This window comes from Mustela nivalis, assembly GCF_964662115.1.
Source record: "Mustela nivalis genome assembly, chromosome: 8".
NCBI classification, from domain to species: domain Eukaryota; kingdom Metazoa; phylum Chordata; class Mammalia; order Carnivora; family Mustelidae; genus Mustela; species Mustela nivalis.
This window is the reverse complement of record NC_139027.1, coordinates 140,543,241-140,563,760: the sequence shown is the minus strand read 5'-3', so window position 1 is coordinate 140,563,760 and position 20,520 is coordinate 140,543,241. Positions and strand designations below refer to the sequence as shown.

The window sequence follows — 20,520 nt, the reverse complement described above, 5'->3', positions numbered from 1 at the left end:
AATTGAGGACTACATAGGATTTCATACTCTTTCAAAGGCATAAATGACAGGATTTGGTAACTTTTTTAAAAAGATATCCTCTAATAAATATTAATGGTAGTGATTGCTTTTTTGGTCAAAATCAAGAAATTATAGCATTATACTATGAAATCATACCAGCATTTCCTTTTAAAAGTGAGCAAATAGATTAAATATGATGCTTTATAATGTATTACACAATCAATTGATGTATCAAGAAATGTGTTACTTAGTGATAATAAAAATAACTTTATTGTTTGAATAACTTTTATATTTTTAAATTGGTATTTACAGAAGATTTAAAGCGGAAATAAATTATTTATTTATAGTCAAACTTGTTTTTATTTAAGGATCATCAGTGGGAAGCAGTGACTGTCCCTGAGGATAAAGTACAAATATACAGCATTGAAGGTATTAAACTTGTTTTCTCTAACTCTCCCCTTGACTCCAATCGTGTGGGGTAGCAACTGCATGCTCTCTGCAAAAAAAAGTAGACTAATGAAAACAAAGTCAGAATTTTCATATATTCACATTCATAAATTTGATGCCAGTATTACCTGAACCTGTATTTCCTCTACCCCAATTTTTCAACTCCTTCCTGAACTTGTTTTCTGTATCTAGTCTAAAACCCATGACTACTTTCTTGTCAATATGTTCAAGGCTCTTGCCTTTCGTCCTATTAGTTTGATTGGATCCAAACATCTAGTTGCTACACAAATATAACTGGAATTGTATAACACTGCTGGCTAAGTCCTACAACTTGCAGAGTGGTACCACTACATATTCAGGTATCAAGATATATTTTAGTCATTTTGCATTTGCTTGGTGACCATTGATATATATTCCTTTGTGAAGTATCTATTTAAATATTTCATCCTTTTATACTAGGCTGTCTTTTTTTAATTAAGTTTTTGAGTTGTTACGTATGCAGGTACCAGTCTTCTGATAGATAGATGTTCTGTGTAATAGTACTTTCTCCCCATCTGCATCTTGCTTAATTATTTTCTTAGGGATATCTTTCATGAGCAGAAGTCTTTAAGTTTCAAGTTCACTTGATCACATTTTCCCATGGTACTTGTTGCTTTGTGTGCCTTAAGTCATTTTTGCCTATTACCAAGTCGCAAAGATGTTCTTTTGTTTGTCTATAAAAAACTTTGTGGTTTTAGCTTTTATGTTTGGGATTTTGATCCATCTCAAATTAACATTTGGTTATGGTATGATACAGGAGTTGAGGTTCATTTTTTCATATGGACATGCAGTTATTACAGGACTGTTTGATGAAAGGCTTTCCTTTCCCCACTGGATTTCATTGGTTCCCTATTTGAAAATCAAATGGCCGATAGAAGTGCACATTTTGCTTCTTGAAGCTCTACTCCGCCCCATGGATCTGCTTGCCATTCCTTATGCAGAAGTATCACACTGTTTTAATTTTTGTAGATTTATAGTCAGTCTTGAAATCAGATAGTGTAAGTCTTCCAACGTTGTGGTTTTTTTCAAGGCTATTTTAGAAATTCTAGACCTTCTGTATTTCCATATATCTTTTAGAGTTGACTTATCAGTTGCTATAAAAAGCCTGCTAGATTTGTGGTTGCAACTGTAGTTTGATAGAGAGAGAAACAACCTTGTAACAGTAGCTAAGTATTTGAGTCCACAAGCATGGTGTAGCTTTACATTTGTTCAGGTCTTTAATTTCACTTAACAGTGCCTTGTAGTTTTCAGTGTAGAAATCGTATGCATCCTTTGATGAACTTACTTCCACATCTTCAATCTTAATCTTACATGATTATAAATAGAATTGATCTTTAATTTCGTTTTCCAGGTATTTTCTGCTGGTATGTAAAAATACAATTGATTTCTAAATACTTACCTTGTATCCTACAAACTTGCCAAGTCACTATCTAGTTCTAGTAGTTGTAGTGTGGATTCCTGGGGATATTCTAGGCAGTCGGTCATGGTATCTGCAAGTAGAGATATGGTTTCACTTTTTCCTTTCTGATCCGTATGCCCTTCCTTAATGAGCTTCCTTCCGTTATCCCTCTCCCCCACCTCTCCTCCCTCCCTCCACTTTTCCCTCCCTTTATTCTCCCCCACTCCTTTATTCCTACCTTTGCCTTACTGCAATAGCTAGAGCTTCTAGTACAGCATTGAATAGAAGTGGTAAAAGAGGTCATCTTTGCCTTCTTCATGATCTTTGCTTTGGGAAGAACATGTAGTATTTGAGCCTCAAACATGATGTTAGCTGAAGGTTTTTTGTAGATGACCTTCCATCAGATTCAGGAAGTTGGTGAGTCTTCATGTGTGTAAACACATGTGAAGCTCTTATGCAGTTCAAGGTAATAAATATATCCAGTACCCCTAGGTGTTCTTTATGCTCTTTTTGATCTATACTCAGGAAGATTTAGCCCCAGGAGGTCACTGATGTTTTCTCTACCACGGACAAGTTTACATTTTCTGCAATTCCTTTAAATAGAGTCTTACAGCATATAGCAGTTTTTTTTCTGGGTACTTCTTTTCAACAATACCTATGTATATGCATATTTATGTTAGTATATGTAATATAAATAAGTTTCCACGTATTTAAATTGGGGTTAAAAAATACAACATAAAATTTACTACCTTAACTATTTTTAAGTGTATAGTTCAGTAGTGTTAAGTATATTCACATTGTTGTGTAACAGATCTCCAGAACTTTTGTCATCTTGCCAGATTATAAGTCTATCCCTGTTCAAACAACTTCCCTTTAACCCCCATCCTCTCAGCCTCTGGCAGCCACCCTTCTACATTTTTCTTCTGTGAATTTGACTATTTTAAGTGAAATCATACAGTATATATCTTTTCATGACTGGCATTTTTCATTTAGCATAATGTTTTCTCCCATACTTTTTTTTTTAAAGATTTTTTTTTTTAGGGGCGCCTGGGTGGCTCAATGGATTAAGCCACAGCCTTCGACTCTGGTCATGATCTCAGGGTCCTGGGATCGAGTCCCGCATTGGGCTCTCTGCTCAGCGGGGAGCTTGCTTCCTCCTCTCTTTTTCTGCCTGCCTCTCGCCGACTTGTGATCTCTGTCAAATAAATAAATAAAATAAATCTTTAAAAAAAAATTTTTTTTTTTTTAGAGATCACAAGTAGGCAAAGAGGCAGGCAGAGAGAGAGAGGAGGAAGCAGGCTCCCCGCTGAGCAGAGAGCCCCATGCGGGACTCGATTCCAGGACCCTGAGAACATGACCCAAGCCAAAGGCAGCAGCTTAACCCACTGAGCCACCCAGGTGCCCCAATTTTATTATTAATATCAGTATGCACACTTTCAGTCTTTATAATGACCCTTCCCCCACATTTGACACTGTTGACTACAATTTTATTTTTGAATCTTTTTTCCTAATTTCCCAGCTAAGTTCTATATACTTCTCCTTTATTTCCTATTTTGACAAAATGTATGATAACCTTCCAGGTCCCCCAGAAGGAGGCATTCTTGATTGTTTCTTCTCTCTCAACTAACCATTTTTCATGTTCATTTATTTCTCTTAACATTTTTTGAATTTCTTTTTTCCTCTATATTATCATGCTAATCACTGCTACCACTTCCTAATAAAGTTCTGTCTTTTGCATCATGCAGACATAGTTGCACATAATTGGGCCAAAAAAAGTTATTTTCGTTGTTTTAATAGCAAAACTTGATTTTTTAGATTTATTTTCCAACATATAACTCTTCCTAATTATATGAGGACACTTTTATAAAAAATTAAGTTCTTTATGTATGGATTAAAAGGGGTTTTTTGGAGCTTCCTGGCTGGTGAATAAGAATAAACCTTCATGCCTGGAGGGCGGGGCACCCTAAGCTTCTCAGGGACAGGTGCTCCTGTGCTCCAGACCCTTCCAGACCTCACACTGTGTATCTCTTCACCCAGCTGTTCATGTGTATCCTTTGGTGTCCTTCGTAGCAGAGTAGTAGTCTGGTGTAACCTGTATGGAACGGACAGTATGTGAATTTTTACATGAAGGGCACACATGGAAGTAAGAAACAAAAGTAGAATCTGGAACTCAATATTTACAGTGAAAAAGAATTTAATTAGTTGCCGACTGAGGTGATGGGGAAGCAGTAGCGATGATGGATTGCAGGCAGTTAGACCCCTTCATATATAAAATTAAGAATTTATTAAATAAAGGCTCCATGGGTAATCCTAAAAATTTTCTAAATGCCTTCATAGGAGAAAATATTATATTCATATAGTGCATTTGAATCTCATATAAATATGTTTTATCTATAAGTACTTAGACTAATTTAAAGATTTATTTATTTGAGAGAGAGTGAGAGCACGCGCATGCATGCCCATGTGCAGTGGGGGGAGAGGCAGAGGGAGAGAGAATCACAAGTAGACTCTGAGCTGAGTGCAGAACCCATTACAGGGCTCGATCTCACAACCCTGAGATCATGACCTGAGCAAAAAAACCAAGAGTCAGATGCTCAATTGACTGTGCCTCCCAGGTGCCCACAAATACTTGGTTATTTAGCAGGCAGCAAAATAAATTTTTTGGTATCTCAGAAATATTACAGGAGATACCAAAAATTTCAACAAAGCCCAAAATAAATTATAACAAATATCAATAGATTCTATATAGAGTGTCACAGTATATGTGGAGAATATTTGTACAAAAAAGTGCAAAACATTCAGCAATATTAGAAGTAATTCTAATACCATGTTTAGGTAAGCAGTAAAAAAAATATTGTATTTACTACAATTTCATGGCAAGCTGTAGAAAAAAATCATCTGAACAAAATAATAATCAAAATATCCATAAGGATTATAAGTTTTCTAATATTCATCAGAATTCAAGACATTGTTGTTTCCAAAGCCACCCAAACTTTCATCTCTAAAGCCTGAAAACTTGTTACTGTTGAAACACATGACTTTTTTTTTTCCAAAATGAAACCACCAGCACTCTTTGAGTTAGAAACTGTCACCACTGTCTTCAAGCAATTAGTAATTCCGAAAGCCATCAAAGGACATTACTGCAGAAGTTTTTCATGACCACATAGTTGCAAAAACATAGAACACATATTCTGCTTGAGTAAGCCTCTCAGGAATCAGAATTTTATAGCCAGTGGGGACATTTGTCCTATAGGTTAGGTCCTGAAGTAGCCAGTAGAACTTTTCTCGAAGTAGAGACAAACTTTTCTACTTGGCATGCTCCATCTCCTTCAGGATGGTTTCCTCCTGCCCAAAAGTACACATTAGGGGCCAGCGTGGCCACTTGACAGTCATCAACAGACGCACCATCCGAAGTAGGACAGAGCCACAAGTGGCCTACATACACTAATACAGGCACGCTAATTGGATGCCAGATGATTCTTTGGTGAATACTGGGAGGAAGGGTGGTGAATACCTCTTAAAAACTGGCACTTCCAGTATTTTCAGTGTATCAGTCAAATTAATGGAGGAGTCGCACTGACTCTTCTTCAGTTTCCTGGCCCTAAAGGTTTTTGACTGTTGTTTACTGTCAACTTGTTTGTAACAGCTGGATTTAAGAGAAGTGCTTAAATATATGTTTATGCCTAGAAAAACAGTTATGTACGGAACTAAAGTTATTTTCTTTGTTTGCCTCTTTTAAATTTAGCAAATAGTTTTCTTAGATGTGTTCTAGGAATATTTATTAGGAACCTGTTAGTGTCCAGAACCTATTTGGGCTTTAGCTCATTAATTATTGTATTAGCTTATAATTTATAGGTCAGGAAACTGAGATTCTGAATAATAAATTGATTTGTTTGCATACGTAGTTAACACTGAAATTGATTGTTAAATCCTAAAAGTTAATGTTATTTCACTTCAATTTAATTAATACGCTATGTGACTTTCTTACTTATAGTATACCTAGAGAGTGGTATCATAGAAATGAATATAAACTAATCAATGTGATCTGTTTGTATGCAGTGAGAGAATCGAAGAAGCTACTGACCATAATTTTGAAAAACATAGTAAAAATTAGTAAAAGAGAAGGGAAAGAATTGCTTTTGTATTTTGACGCATCATTAGAAATCACTAATGTGACACAAAAAATTTTTGGTGCAAATAAATATAAGGTAAGTGTTTAAATTCCTTTTAATATCTATTTTCATAAAATTCTTTTTAATATTTTCATAACTCTGGAAAATTGCAGTTACGTGGGGCTATAAATTTCATTGATTTTTTTCCCTTAGAATTCTTAAAATGACATATTGATTTTTAGTTCTTTGAATTTTTATTATGGAATAGCCATCAGATTGTTAGCCATATCCTTGAGACAGCTGTTAGAATCTCAGAAGACAAAATAAGCTGCAGTATTCAAAATGGTTAATGAATTCCTGCTAGGTGTTTACAAAGTGAATTGAGGCAAGACCATGTTTTTAAGATATTAAACATTTTTTTGTGAGAAATACAGAATCTACCTCAGAAGAAGTAAATAAGGGGCAGGTATAGAAGTTGAGAAAAGAGATTGCTCATTAAGATTCAGATTTGAAGGAAAGGCTGTTCATTCAGATGGGGCCTGAAATGGCCTTGGAAGTTGATGGGTGAAATTTAGGGAAGATGTGTTCTAGGACTGTGGAAGACATCATGAATCAGTAAGGTGACAATTGATGTTCTGTTTCAGGGAGCTACTCTGTTGACGAGCTTAGTCTGTTCAGGCTGCTGTAACAAAAATACCGTAGACTGGGAGGCTTAAAATGACGGACCTACTTTCTTTTCTTTCCTTTCTTTTCTTTCTTTCCTTTCTTCTCCCCCTCCTTCCTTCCTTCCCATTTATTTCCATTTATTTCTCATAGTTCTAGAGTCTAGAAGTCCAAGATCAAGGTACCAGCAGACTTATTTTCTGGTGAGGGCCCACTGCTTGGTTCACAGTAGCTGTCTTTTCACTGTGTCTTCATGTGGCAGAAAGGGTGAGGGAGTTCTTGGGGTCTCATTTTATAGGGACATAGATCCCATTCACGAGGGCGCTGTCCTGATGATCCAATCACCTGCCAGAGGCCCCACTTCCTAATACCATCACCTTGGGGATTAGGTTTCAATATATGAATTTAGGGGGACACATTCAGTTCATAGCAGTGCAGAAGATTTATGGTGAAGAAAAATAGAGACTGTGTGGAGAAGGGTATTTACATACAAAAGAAAGGGCATACAAAAGAAAGATTTGAGAGGATTTGGGAGTTTAGAAAGGAAACAGGAAACAATTGTATTAACATGGAAGGAGCTGGGAGAAAATAACATTACGATGAATTAATTTAATTTTAGGAATTTACCAGAAAACAAGGTATTTCCATTGCCAAAACATCTGTGCATATACTTTTCGATGCAAGTGGATCACAGGTATGTGTCTGACTTACTTGGTTTTCATCACTGGACAAGGTTGAACCCTAAATAATTGCACAGTATGATGTTGGAGGGTGAATATCTAAAAAACAAATTGTCTCAACATATAGAGCTCCAATAAGGTATATGATTTTTTAAACATGTTATTAAAGATCACTTATTTTAGAACAGAAGATAGTTATTTTGGTAACTTTAAAAATTAGGTATGTATGTCCTGCCACTAATGCCAAAGCTTGTTTTATGTCTGTTGACATTCGAAAATGTGGGTGCTTTTTGTTGGGACACTATGTGGGACTAAGTACATAGAAAACAGGAAGAATTGACTTTTGTAAGTGTGGGACGAATGGATGCTTTATTAAGATACCCAGTGATTTTTGAGAACTTCTTGTGGTTTGCAGTTTGAAATACTTTTCTCCACATTCTCCAACAGATTCTAGTGCCAGAAAGTCAAACCTCACCCATTGAAGAGGAACTCATTGCTTTGAAAGAAAAACCCAATTCCCAAAAGGAATTTGCTAAACCTTCAAAATACATCAAAAACAGTAATCAAGGGGACAAAAAGAATAGTCAGCTTGAGGTAAATATGGTCTCAAATAGCTGCTTATAAAACAGCACAGGTCAAATCATTGTGACATACAATATAGAAAGAAGCATCTAGAATTCACCTTAATGGCCTTCATCAGTAACATTCAGAATATTTCCTCTGCCTTTTACACATGCAAACAAAAGATAGTGTTTTAGCAATTGTGTTTATGTGCAGGGTAAGAGGGTCAAGACAAGGTATACTATACACTTGCAAATTCCAAGTTAGAAATGTGTAAGAAAGTACCCTTGTTACATTTATCCTGTCTGTATTTGCTTTTGGCTGTTACGAGAATACGAATCTGTAAGTAATGGTCTCTCTATTTGCACAAGGAAAGAAAACTAAGTATTAAGTTCTTTTTCCTCCTGCTGCTGCTGGTGGAGGCTCTCCTCTAGGCCACATTCAGCCGAACCAGTTCTCAGACTTCCTGTCTCGGTGTGACACTTGACAAAGCGAACAGCGCTTTCTTAATGTCCTTTTCTTCTTTGATTTCTGTTAGCCTTTTAGTTTTCTTCCTGCTTCTGTGACTACATCAGAGATATTTTGCTCCGAAAGCTCAACTCAGCTTCCTGAACGTCTCTATGCCCTATCCCTTAAAGAGCTTCCTTCGTGTGCATAGTTTCAGCTCTTACACCAGACCACTCTTCCAAGTGCTGCAGTGAAATCTCTACTTACTCTTTGAATGTTTCCTTTGGTATGTCTCTTCTTTTCCTGAAGTCTAACCTCAAACTCTTTCATTTTTTGCTTCAAATGTGCATCTGCCTCCACCCTTCAATAATGCCACCATTAATTTTCCGATAGTATCCCGAATCCCGCCTCCTCTCCCCCAACACCAAGGTACTCGGGATGGTTCTTTCATAGTACCTCACGCATTCTTTCCTCCTCGTTCCTTTAGCCCTTACTCATTTGAGCACACCCAGCCCAGCCCAGCAGCCTCCTCATTGGCCTTTGACTCTGTGACCTGCCCCATGTGGTATTCCTTCCCCGGCTTTTCTTTTTCTTTTTTTTTTTTTTTAAGATTTTATTTATTTATTTGACAGAGAGAGATCACAAGTAGGCATAGAGGCAGGCAGAGAGAGAGAGAGGGGGAAGCAGGCTCCCTATTGAGCAGAGAGCCCGATGCGGGACTCGATCCCAACACCCTGAGATCATGACCTGAGCCGAAGGCAGCGGCTTAACCCACTGAGCCACCCAGGCGCCCCTTCCCCGGCTTTTCTTAATCCCACAGTCCGTGTTGTATTCCGCCCAGAGTTGTGGCATCTCTGTGTTTATCTCCCTGCATCTAAATATTGACTCAGTTCTGAGTCCTTCTACGAATTCCTTTTACTCTGCACAGCCACCACGTTAGTAAGGTTAACTGCTTTCCTGCCTCTTTTTAAGATTTTATTTATTTGAGAGAGAGAGAGTATGAGGGAGAGCGAGCCTGAGAGGGGGAAGGTCTGAGGACGAAGCAGACCCCCCGCTGAGCCAGGGCCTCCAGGATCCTGACCGAGCTGAAAGCAGTCGCTCAACCAGCTGAGAGAGCCAGGCGCCCTTTCCTGCCCCTTTTAACGTGACACTAATTCTTGCCTCTATACCTCATTCATGCTGTTTGTCCTTTTGTTTACCTTCCCTCGTTTAATGTGCTGTTACGTTTGCAAGTCTTGATTTTCGCTTTTCTTCATGGACATTTTCCTGTTTTAGTTTTTACTAATTTCTCACCCTTAGGCAACTTTAACTCTCAGAGGTTCTTCCATACATTTTTTCCTGTTGGTGTTATTCACTGTTTTTTTTCCCATTAGTCTTATATCCGTCCTTAAATGAAAAATTCCATCTTCTGTATTTCTTGGACAATTAAATTATAAAAGCCATTTTCTGTGTTTTTATATCAAAGTCATAACACAAGTACTTATTTAAAATGCTGATTCCTAGGGCACCTTACCTTAAACTTATGGAGTCATAAACTCTAGAACTCAAGATCTCTGAGAAACAGTACCCTGTTATTAAATACCACCATGTTTTTGTTAAGGATTGACTGTTTGAAGCATTTATATGAATAGGTAACTTCCCGGTCCCATTCACTATGCTGCTAGGAATTGTCTTTTCTTGAGGAATGCATTGTTTCAGTAGTTTGTTTTCTGACTAATCACAGAATTCCCAGGTTTTCTTTCCTTTCACCCCTCCTCCACACCCCGTTTACAGACCTGTTAAAAAGTCCTGCAGTATTTTTTTTCTTAGTCTTAGGGGCAGGTGCCTTTTGAAAAAGAGCTCTCCTCTGCACCTTAATAGTTTGTCTGTTTATTCCCTGTCATGGCGTCCTCTGAGACTCCTCTCCACTTCTGTTCAGTGACTCTAGGATGAAGTTAGAAAATGAACATCTTTACTTGAACCGCCAGCTACGGTGCTGTTGAGTCTCTGAATTCCTATAGCAACTTTTTACTCCAAAGTCACTTTAGTCCTCACAGAATGTTAATACAGTTTTTAAAAATGTGTGAAAAGTTTTGAAGAATGCTAAATATTATGAAAGCATTTGCAAATTTACATAAATTTACATAAATACATATCCAAACATACACTGAAATAGAATAAGAAACTGAGCCATTGGTTATAGATACACTCAGTATCAATAAAATATTTTCAGCTAGCATATAAAGGTGCTGTATTTCACATGTCTGGGATATTCTATAAATATTTGTTAAAATAACATTCCTTGTTTGGGCTACCTATTCAATACCAAATATTAGGGTAAAACCTTCTAAGTCAATCTAAAACACAGATACTTATGGATATTATGTTGTTTATAAAATACCACAGATCGGGGAACCTGGGTGGTGCAGTCGGTTGAATGTCCAGCTCTTGGTTTCAGTCGTGCGCTCAGCACAGAATCTCCTTGTTCCTCCCTCTCTGCTCTTCCCCCTGCTTGTGCTTTCTCTCTCGCTCTCTCCATCTGTCTCTGAAGTGCATAAATAAAATCTTTTTAAAAAGTACCATATAGGGCACTTGGGTTGCTCAGTGGGTTAAAACCCCTGCCTTTGGCTCAGGTCATGATCTCAGGGTCCTGGGATGGAGTCCCGCATCAGGCCCTGTTTCCTTCTCTCTCTCTCTGCCTGCCTCTCCGCCTACTTGTGATCTCTCTCTCTCTCTCTCTCTCTGTCAAATAAATAAATAAATAAATAAATAAATAAATAAATAAAATCTTTAAAAAAAGGGTACCATATATATTTTGTGTGTAGTCAAGTAAAATATTACAGATAAAATCATAGAGTAATTTCAAAAGAGAGTGTGTTTTTACTCTCGCTGCTTCTCGTGATTTCAGAGAACTACTCCTAGCAAAAGAAAAATGTCTGAAGCATCAATGATTGTTCCTGGTGCGGACAGATACACTGTGAGAAGTCCAGTACTTTTAATCAACACATGTAAGTTGTTTAGTCTTAAAAGACTTCTAATAAACATATTTTTTAAACAAGCATTTTTAAATTCAGAGATATTCTGGGCATAATTTACATAGAGGATAAGTTGGGGATACAGAAATTGTTAATTTACGAACTACAAATGTCTTCTAATTGTCAAGAAATTTCAAATTTCTAACAAAGGCATATTGGTTATTATCATATAACATTTTTAACATATTAATAGCCAGCATCAATAATTTATTGCTATTTAAGTGGGAGTCAGCTGTAACATAGTGGACAAAACATCGAATTAATCAGGATGCTTGTGCTTATTTCCCTTCCCCCCAGTTGTGTGCTTTGTACAGATTGTCCGCCAGGTAAGTTTAGAACCAGTTTTCTCTTTATAAAATGGAACTAAAGTGTCTATCTTATCAGGTTGTTTAGAAGACTAAATGAAAATCATTCACTCAATGAGAAATATTGTGAAACATTTAGACAGTGCCTGCTACACACTAAGGACTAAATACAAATCGAAAAATAATACTATATACTAGCTTCTATAAGTCACAGTCTTCTTTAATCTATATGACAATTTAATAGTGACCTCTGTTCCCAAAATCCAGTTGCCTACTGGGCAAGTATCTGATGTCCAGTAGGCTCCACAGTAATTCCTCTTTCCACCCTCCCTACCAAGTTTTTTGTCTATTTCTTACCTTGGTAAAGGGCATCTGTATCCATTTATTCATCTAAACCAGAAACGTGGGACCTATCCTAGCACCTTCCTTCTTTACCTTCCTCATCTGAAAAGTACCTCAGCAATAGCAATATGTAATTTTAGAAGCCCTATAAATGTAGCCGCCCTTTGTTCCCCCTTTTAGCAACACCTCGAAGAGGAAGAATTAAACCACCATTGCAAGTGATGGGTTCTGCAGAAAAACCCGATGTACCTAAAACCTCACAAAGTGGAGTGGACAATGCTGTATCTCTTGTATCTAGACCATCTGAAGGAAGAAATACTGGAGCTAATACAGACAAAGTAATTTTACTTTGAAAACATTTTTTAAAATATATCAAGTCATTGTAGAAATACATATTGAGCTAATTTCTTTTGCAAGCAGAAAGGGCTTCACTTTGTTTAAAGCATCATCACGTTGTGTATATATATGCACACACACATACACATATATATATATATACACATGTATATGTGTGTGTGTGTGTGTGTGTGTGATTTATTGTTCTTGAAAGTCAGTTCCTTCTGACAGGATCCACTTATTAGGCTAACAGTAAAATTGAGGAATATCCATTCAGTATAACTCTGATTAATGTATTCAGTAGGAGAAATGAACTTGGCATCATTCTTTAGTTTATTATACAAGTTAGTGGCTGCTAGAAATATAAGATACAAGTGGACTCTGTCCTTAGGTATCTCAAAGTCTAGTGTGGAAATCAGACAAATTAATAAGATAATTATAATATTGTGTAAATGTTCTCATATTGTACACATAGGATGCAGTAGGAAACTAGTGGAGGGGCAGTTACCTAACTCCATAGCTGGAGGGGAGGGTGAAGATCAGGAGATGCTCTTTAAGGAGAGGGAGAGTGAGTTGGGTTTTGAACGGTCAATAACGATTGGTGAAGCGGACATGAAGGAGAAGGGCATTCATTCCAGCTAGTGGAAAGGACAAAACAGAGAGTAACTAACAGAAAGTTATTTCTTGGAGAGATAAAGGAGGTTTGGAGATACAGATAAGTAAGTTTGTAGATGACAAATGCCTAATAGTTTTGTTTCATCTGAAGTGTGAGGTGAACACGGTGAATATGTCTTGGCCGGAAGCTCAAGTAGTGGGCTCAGGGACATGTAAAGACGTGAAGCCGTTACGAAGAGATAATGGGGAGGGCGAGTGAAGGATAATGAAGAATAAGTAAAGGTGTTAGGTTGAAGGCCCTTTCAGTTTAAGACTGAATTTTATCATGGCATCAGATCAGAAATATGTGTCATTTTCTCCAACAGAGCGCCGTAAGAAAGGATAGGTAGTAGATTTAAAAAAAAAAAAAAAAAAAGGTCATGTGGCCAAAGGATGAATGGCGGTTGAAGATACTCAAGGAAAAAAGTCAAAACTAATTGTTCAAATTAATTGGCTAAATGTTCCATTCTTAGGGTGCTGTTGTTCAGTGCTGTGGCGTGGTCCAGAGTGTGGTAGGATTGTGGGCATCCAAGGCCTGTACTTGCTTGTACCAGTCAGGGGAGCCCTTCTGTCATTAGAACAGCAGCATGTGCCTTCATGCTCGCCCAACTGCTCCTGTCCTGGGGTGGAGAAGTGCCCGCTAGACCACGTAGGGAGGACAGCCGGCATGAGGCACCACATCTTAGCCTGGAGGGCATGTATTTCCGAGTGTGATGGCAGATTATCATCAGATCTGTGGCTATGAAAAGAGGGAAGCTTGGTGGAGACAAGAAGTTACCTGTTCAGTGGCCACAACTTTACAGAATCCTTTAATAGTCTAGAATTGCCAAACCTTGTGTATATGTTAGTGAAAAGACAGTAGATACAGGTTGTGAGATCAACTGCAGTAGATGTGCCATGGTGATTCTAGAAATTGTCAGTTACAGATGAGAATGGAATTACTGTACTAGCTGTGGATGAGGTCAGAAAGTTTGTAGGCTCTTCTGCCCTGTCTGTAATGAAAATTATTTTCTTGTGTTTTAAGGTAAACAGTATTCTGGAATGGGCATAACCTTCATGAAACCATAGAAGTACTATCCAACTTTTAGTAACAAGGCAAATTATTTTAAATGTTAAACTTTGATACTCTGACTTCTAAGAGTTGTTTTCATGTAATCCCTTGATTTAAATTTACATTACTGTGTTTTCTATGTGTTATAGCACATCGAAACTGCTAAAGTTGTAGGGAAGAAAGAGAATAAGAACATTGAATTCCCAAACCAAAATATTAGTAAGTACTTTCTTGGTTTAATTTCACTTTCTCTTTAAAAAAATGTAATCATTTCATATTTCCCTTTAACTCCATTGGCTTCATTGATTTGAAAAAGATTTATAATGAATGCATTTGGATTTATGAAAGGGGCTTAGAGTTACAAGGAAATATAATACAGTCTCTATTTCTAAGAAAATCGATCTCTGTATCCTAATAGGTGAATCTTGATCAACTTTTATACCAACTCCCATTTTACCCTGCCAACTGCACAAAAAATTGAAAATGCCGTAATTTTTGTTTTGTTTAATTTAGATGACCTGCAGGATGTTGCTCCAGATTCCCAGGCAGTGGAGAAAATAGATAAGCCTATGTAAGTATGAAGAAAACCATCAAATAAGTTAGTATATATTAATGTTGTTTTTACATAAATGTAATTAATATAAAAGAAAAGGCATTTATATTCTTAGAATGTAGTATTGGCTCTAGCACTAATCAGCTCAAGTGTTACTGTGCTGATTAGTCTGTGTTTTTTCATAGCCACCAACAACTCTTTCCCAAATTGAGACTTAAAATGAATGAGATTTTTTAAATAATTATGAATGTGAAGAAATTTAACCTAGTTTAAATACACAGTAGAACATGTAAGATATGTGAGATATATTTGAGATACCTTTAAGTAGATACCAAATAATAGCAATAATGGAACTTTTTTATAGTTTTTAATCTGATCAATTACATAGTAAGTTTTAAATTTCATAATGACTTAGCAAAATGTTTTCATACTTCACTAATAAATTGCTATCGGTAAACACTGACTAAACAAAAAATCACAGTCTCATGTCAGAGTCATAGGCTAATGTTTTGTAATACATTAAGCAAGTTATTTTATTTTCCAGGTTACCTGGTGTTTCGGGCAACATCTGTGGAAATAAAATGCCCTCCAAATGGTCATGCTGGACTCCTGTAACAAATATTAATTTGTGTAACAACCAAAGGGCAGGCACTTCATCAGGAGACACATTCAGTCAAGGTGAAACAGCATTTTCTCTGTATACAATAGTAGCTCAGAGAAATACTAATTTCTTGGAATGTCTAATATTTTTTATTTTAACCAATTTATGTATTACCAGTTTATTAATTTAATAAGGATTGGTTTTTATTTTTCCACTAGGTGTAACTGTCAACAAAAAACTTAAGAAACAAAAATCATCCTCTTCCATATCTGAGGATAATTCTGAAGAAACAGGAAAGGTGCGATATAAGAAAAAAAAAATGCAGCATAACAAAATAGAGAAAGCAGAAGTAGGAGTTTGCAAAAGAGACACTCAGCAACGACTAAATCATCCTAAACATTCGGAGCAGAAAAGCACTGAAAATACCAAGCAAAGTGATTGGCATATTGAATCTGAAACTACTTTTAAGTCTGTTCTCCTAAATAAGACAGTCGAAGAATCTCTGATCTATAGGAAGAAATACATACTGTCAAAAGATGTGAATCCTGCTGTTTGTGATAAGAGCCCTTCTCCTAGAAAAAATGTGAAAAGTCATAGAAAATCAGGGAAAAAATTAACGTCAGAACTTAATTCCTGGGATCTGAGACCAAAAAAAATGGTGAGTTTTCAGTGTGTTTGGTTTCTGCACCCCTATAATATGCCCAGCTAATAACATAAGACAGCGAAGGAAGCTTGATGGGTTGCTGCAGATTTAACATTTGTAAGACCAGGATCTTTAAGTCTCCAGTCTGAGAATGAGTGCCTCCTGAACTCCCTCTCCTCATCCTTGTCCCTGGCCCCCCTCCCAACCGCTGTGCCCACAGGTGCAGGGCAGGTGTGCAAATAGGTGTGGCATGAAGGCACCCTGCAGCTCCTTGTGTCCTCCTGATGGTTTTCTTCCTCTCTGTCCTGCAGATGCTTTGAGTATATAGAACTGTCTGTGTTTCTCTTGTGGTGCTTACCTTTTTTTAATTTTTTTTATTTTTTAAAAAATATTTTATTTATTTATTTGACAGACAGAGATCACAAGTAGGTAGAGAGGCAGGCAGAGAGAGAGAGGAGGGGAGGCAGGCTCCCTGCTGAGCAGAGAGCCCGATGCGGGGCTTGATTCCAGGACCTTGGGATCATGACCTAAGCTGAAGGCAGAGGCTTTAACCCACTGAGCTACCCAGGCGCCCCTTACCTTTCTTTTAAAAAGTGATTATTTGTATCTATTTTTCTCCTTGTTTTAACCTATTAGAGTGTAAAGACTATGTTTATTCGTCATTCATTTTCTTGCATGGCCCCGTTCAGTTTTGCACATAGTAGTAGCATCTGAAACCATTTCTTGGATTATTGCATTAGAGTTTGACAGGTTTTGTCAAATGAGAAGAAAAAATGTAGGTGGAGTGTAGGAGACTGTCTTCCACTGTCCTGTTGCTCATCCCCACTGGAGTCTTTACCTTCTCCTTCAGATTCATCATCTGTGGGATGCTCTAGGACAGTTTAAGCTCATCTTCACCATACTTTAGATCAAAAGTTTACTTTTTGTAGTAGTTACTATAAATATCTTTGGTCATTGCTATTAAGATACATTTTAATAACTTTTTTAAAAGAAAGTATTTTTTTAATTTTTTAAAGATTTTATTTATTTATTTGAGAGAGAGAATGTTATTTAGAGAGAGCATGAGTGGGGTGAGGGCCAGAGAGAGAAGCAGATTCCCTCCTGAGCAGGGATCCTGACGCAGGGCTCAATCCCAGGACTCTAGGATCATGACCTGAGCCGAAGGCAGGTCATAACTGACTGAGCCACCCACGTGCCCCAGAAAACTTTTTAATTAGAATACTTTCCACTGCCAGGGATAGAATCTGTTTTTCACTCTTCTTTAGAAGATCCAGGGGGGGTTTTTGTTTTGTTTTTAACTTACAATGTATTGTTTCAGGGATACAGGTCTGTGATTCATCAGGCTTATACTTTTCACAGCACTCACCATAGCACATGCCCCCCCCAGTGCCCATCACCCCACCACCCCATCCCTCCCGCCCCCTCCATTCCAGCAACCCTCAGTTTGTTTCCTGGGACCAAAAGTCTCTTAAGATTTGTCTCACTCTCTGGTTTGTCTTGTTTCATTTTCCCCCTTCCTTCCCTTATGATCCTGTCTTATTTCTCAAATTCCTCAAATCAGTGAGATCATATGATAATAGTCCCTCTCTGATTGACTTATTTCACTTAACATAATACTCTCTAGTTCTATCCACATTGTTGCAAATGGCAAGATTTCAGGGGGTTTTTGATGGCTGCATAGTATTCCATTATACACACATATATAAATATATGAGGGGGTTTTAATGGCTGCATAATACTCCATATTGGTTTTTTTGATGGCTGCATAATATTCCTGTGTGTGTGTGTGTGTGTGTGTGTGTGTGTGTGTGTGTACCACATCTTCTTTATCCATTCATCTGTTGATGGACATTGGGCTACTGTGGACATTTCTGCTGTGAACGTTGGGGTGCACGTGCCCTTCGGATCACTACATTTGTATCTTTGGAGTAAATACCCAGTAGTGCAATTGCTGGGTCATAGGGTAGCTCTATTTTCAACTTTTTGAGGAATCTCCATGCTGTTTTCCAGAGTGGCCGTACCAGCTTACATTCCCACCAACAGTGTAGGAAGGTTCCCCTTTCTCCACATCCTTGCCAATACCTGTTCTTTCCTGACTTGCTAATTTTAGCCATTATGACTGGGTCAGGTGGTATCTCACTGCAGTTTTGATTTGGATTTCCCTGATGCTGAGTGGTGTTGAGCACTTTTTCATGTGTCTTTTGGCCATTTGTATGTTTTCTTTGGAGAAATATCTGTTCATGTCTTCTGCCCATTTCTTGACTGGATTATTTGTTCTTTGGGTGTTGAGTTTGATAAGTCCTTTATAGAGTTTGGATACTAGCCCTTTATCGGATATGTCATTTACAAACATCTTCTCCCATTCTGTCAGTTGTCTTTTAGTTTTGTTGACTGTTTCATTTGCTGTGCAAAAGCTTTTTATCTTGATGAAGTCCCAATAGTTCATTTTTGCCCTTGATTCCCTTGCCTTTGGCGATGTTTCTAGAAGGAAGCTGCTGCAGCTGAGGGCAAAAGGTTGCTGCCTATGTTTTCCTCAAGGATTTTGATAGATTCCTGTTTCACATTTAGGTCTAGAAGATCCAGGTTTTATAGGCTTCTATTTTCATTTATTTTCCAGAGTGGTATTAATACCTGGAGAGCCAAATTTCTAGAGTTGATATAAAATGTCCATCTATTGGAGCATCTAAATATGCAAATGAAATACTTAATAGATAATTTGCTTTTGTTATTTATAATTAGACATCATTTCCTTTGTCTGGACCAGGCTTTTTATTTTGTCTTTAATCTGCAGTTCACTTTCTGTGCCTTATTTGGCTACTTTATTCTTAAACAAAATCCTTTTGGGTCACTTTCTCTTGTTTCTTAGTATGCTATTCTTCTTTCTAGTTGTAGCTGCTGTTTAGTTCTTCAGATGCAAGGGAAGTAGGTTCTTTTGTCTGAATGCTGAATGTTCTCAGTTTTTATTTTAAATTGTTTCCCTTGGAATTTAGAATTATTCCACAGAATTTCCCTGAGCTAGTCATTGTTGTTTTTTTTTTTTTTTTTTTTTTTTTTCTGGGACCACAGAAACTGATCATTGAAACTGTGTGCTCATTTTTTAAAACCAACTTCCTGTTTCCAGAAGTTCTCTTCAGTCTTTCATAATGTTGCTCCCTGTGTTACGATAGAGGACTTTCTGCCATTCGCAGGCATGATGACTCTCCTCTAAGGTAGTCATCTGGTCCCGCTTCCTGTTCACTGGACTAACCTAGAGAAACAGAACTTCTGCAGCTCGGTGGTACAGGTTTCCCAAGGCAGCTCCAGTCATACTGGAAGTTCCTAAACCATATACTCACTATTCTGGGAGAGGTTCATTTTTGCTACATTTTTATCAAACCAAGTACAGTAATCTCAAGAAGAGATATTAAATAGTAACTTATGATCTATGTTACATATAAAAACATAAACTGAAAAATGATTGAAAATAGGCTTCCTGGTTGGCTCAGTTAAGCATCTGACTCTTGATTTCCTATCAGGTCATGATCTCAGGGTTGTGAGATCAAGCCCTGCACTGGGCTCTGTGATGGGCATAGAGCCTGCATGAGATTTTCTGTCTCCCACTCCCTCTGCCTGAAACTACCTCCCACTCTGGCTCTCCAGCAAAAAAAAAAAAAAAAGTAAATTTTTTGTTTCTATTATATTTTACCATACTTTTAAAAAAATGCCTGATTCCCAGAAAAAAAGAAAACTAATGATTAGAGTCAGGAGAACTCGTACCTTTGAATATTATAGGGAATTTTAGCCAGATTATCTAAAATTATGCAGATGATAGTTGTAGTTCTTCCATTTTTAGAGTAATAGTATATTTTTTCTTTTTTTAAAGTAATTCCTACACCCAACATGGGACTAAAACTTATGGCCCCCAGATCAAGAGTTGCACACTCCACTGACTGAGCCAGGCAGGTACCCTTAAAACAAAGTATTTCTTAAGGCAGTTTCAGGTGTGCAAGTACATCAAGACTTTCCGTTTCCTCTTCGCCCACACCCTAGTTTCCCCATCATTAGCATCTTACATCAGTAGGTACCTGGATTACGAATTATGAACCAGTATCAATACATTACTATTAACTAAAGCCTATAGTTTAGTTTAGAATTCAGCCTTTGTGTTGTATATTCTATATGTTTTGACAGATGTGTGGCAATACGTATTATCATACATAATAGTTTTAGTGCCCTAAAATTCCCTTGTGCTCCCCACCCCCTCATAGTACTGGCAGTCACTGATCTTCTGTCTCCGTAGTTTTGCCTTGTCCAGAATGTCAGAGTTGGAACCATATAGTATGTAGTCTTCAGATTGGCTTCTTTCACTTAGTAATAGCAATGATGTTTTCTCCATGTGTTTTCATGGCTTAACAGCTCATTTCTTTTTACTGCTGAATAATATTCTCTTATATGCTTGTACCAGGATCGTTTAGGTGTTCACCTATGGAAGGACATTTTAGCTGGTTTCTATGGTGTGACAGTTACGAATAAAGCTTCTGTAAATGTTCATTGTGCAGGTTTCATGTGGACATAAGCTTCCAGTTCATTTGGGAAAATAGAAAGGAGCATGATTGCTGGATCATATGGTCCGAATGTGTTCAGTTTCATAAGAAACTGCCCGTCTTCTGAAAATGGAAAAGATGGCTGTACCA

At 37.4% G+C, this 20,520-nt stretch overlaps 1 protein-coding gene across 3 annotated transcripts in view; it reads left to right on the top strand.

The window, feature by feature from the left end:
• SYCP2 (synaptonemal complex protein 2) overlaps positions 1-20,520 on the top strand; it is a gene marked incomplete at its 5' end in the record, with an annotated part of 71,634 nt that overhangs the window by 25,791 nt on the left and 25,323 nt on the right. For all 3 annotated transcript variants that reach the window (XM_082746732.1, XM_082746733.1, XM_082746734.1), the window contains 10 exons: positions 369-429; positions 5,945-6,093; positions 7,280-7,354; positions 7,788-7,934; positions 11,236-11,335; positions 12,190-12,347; positions 14,200-14,269; positions 14,564-14,621; positions 15,148-15,281; positions 15,423-15,862. In XM_082746732.1, the coding sequence (XP_082602858.1) occupies positions 369-429; positions 5,945-6,093; positions 7,280-7,354; positions 7,788-7,934; positions 11,236-11,335; positions 12,190-12,347; positions 14,200-14,269; positions 14,564-14,621; positions 15,148-15,281; positions 15,423-15,862 (1,392 nt within the window). The remainder of the gene's footprint in view (positions 1-368; positions 430-5,944; positions 6,094-7,279; positions 7,355-7,787; positions 7,935-11,235; positions 11,336-12,189; positions 12,348-14,199; positions 14,270-14,563; positions 14,622-15,147; positions 15,282-15,422; positions 15,863-20,520) is intronic.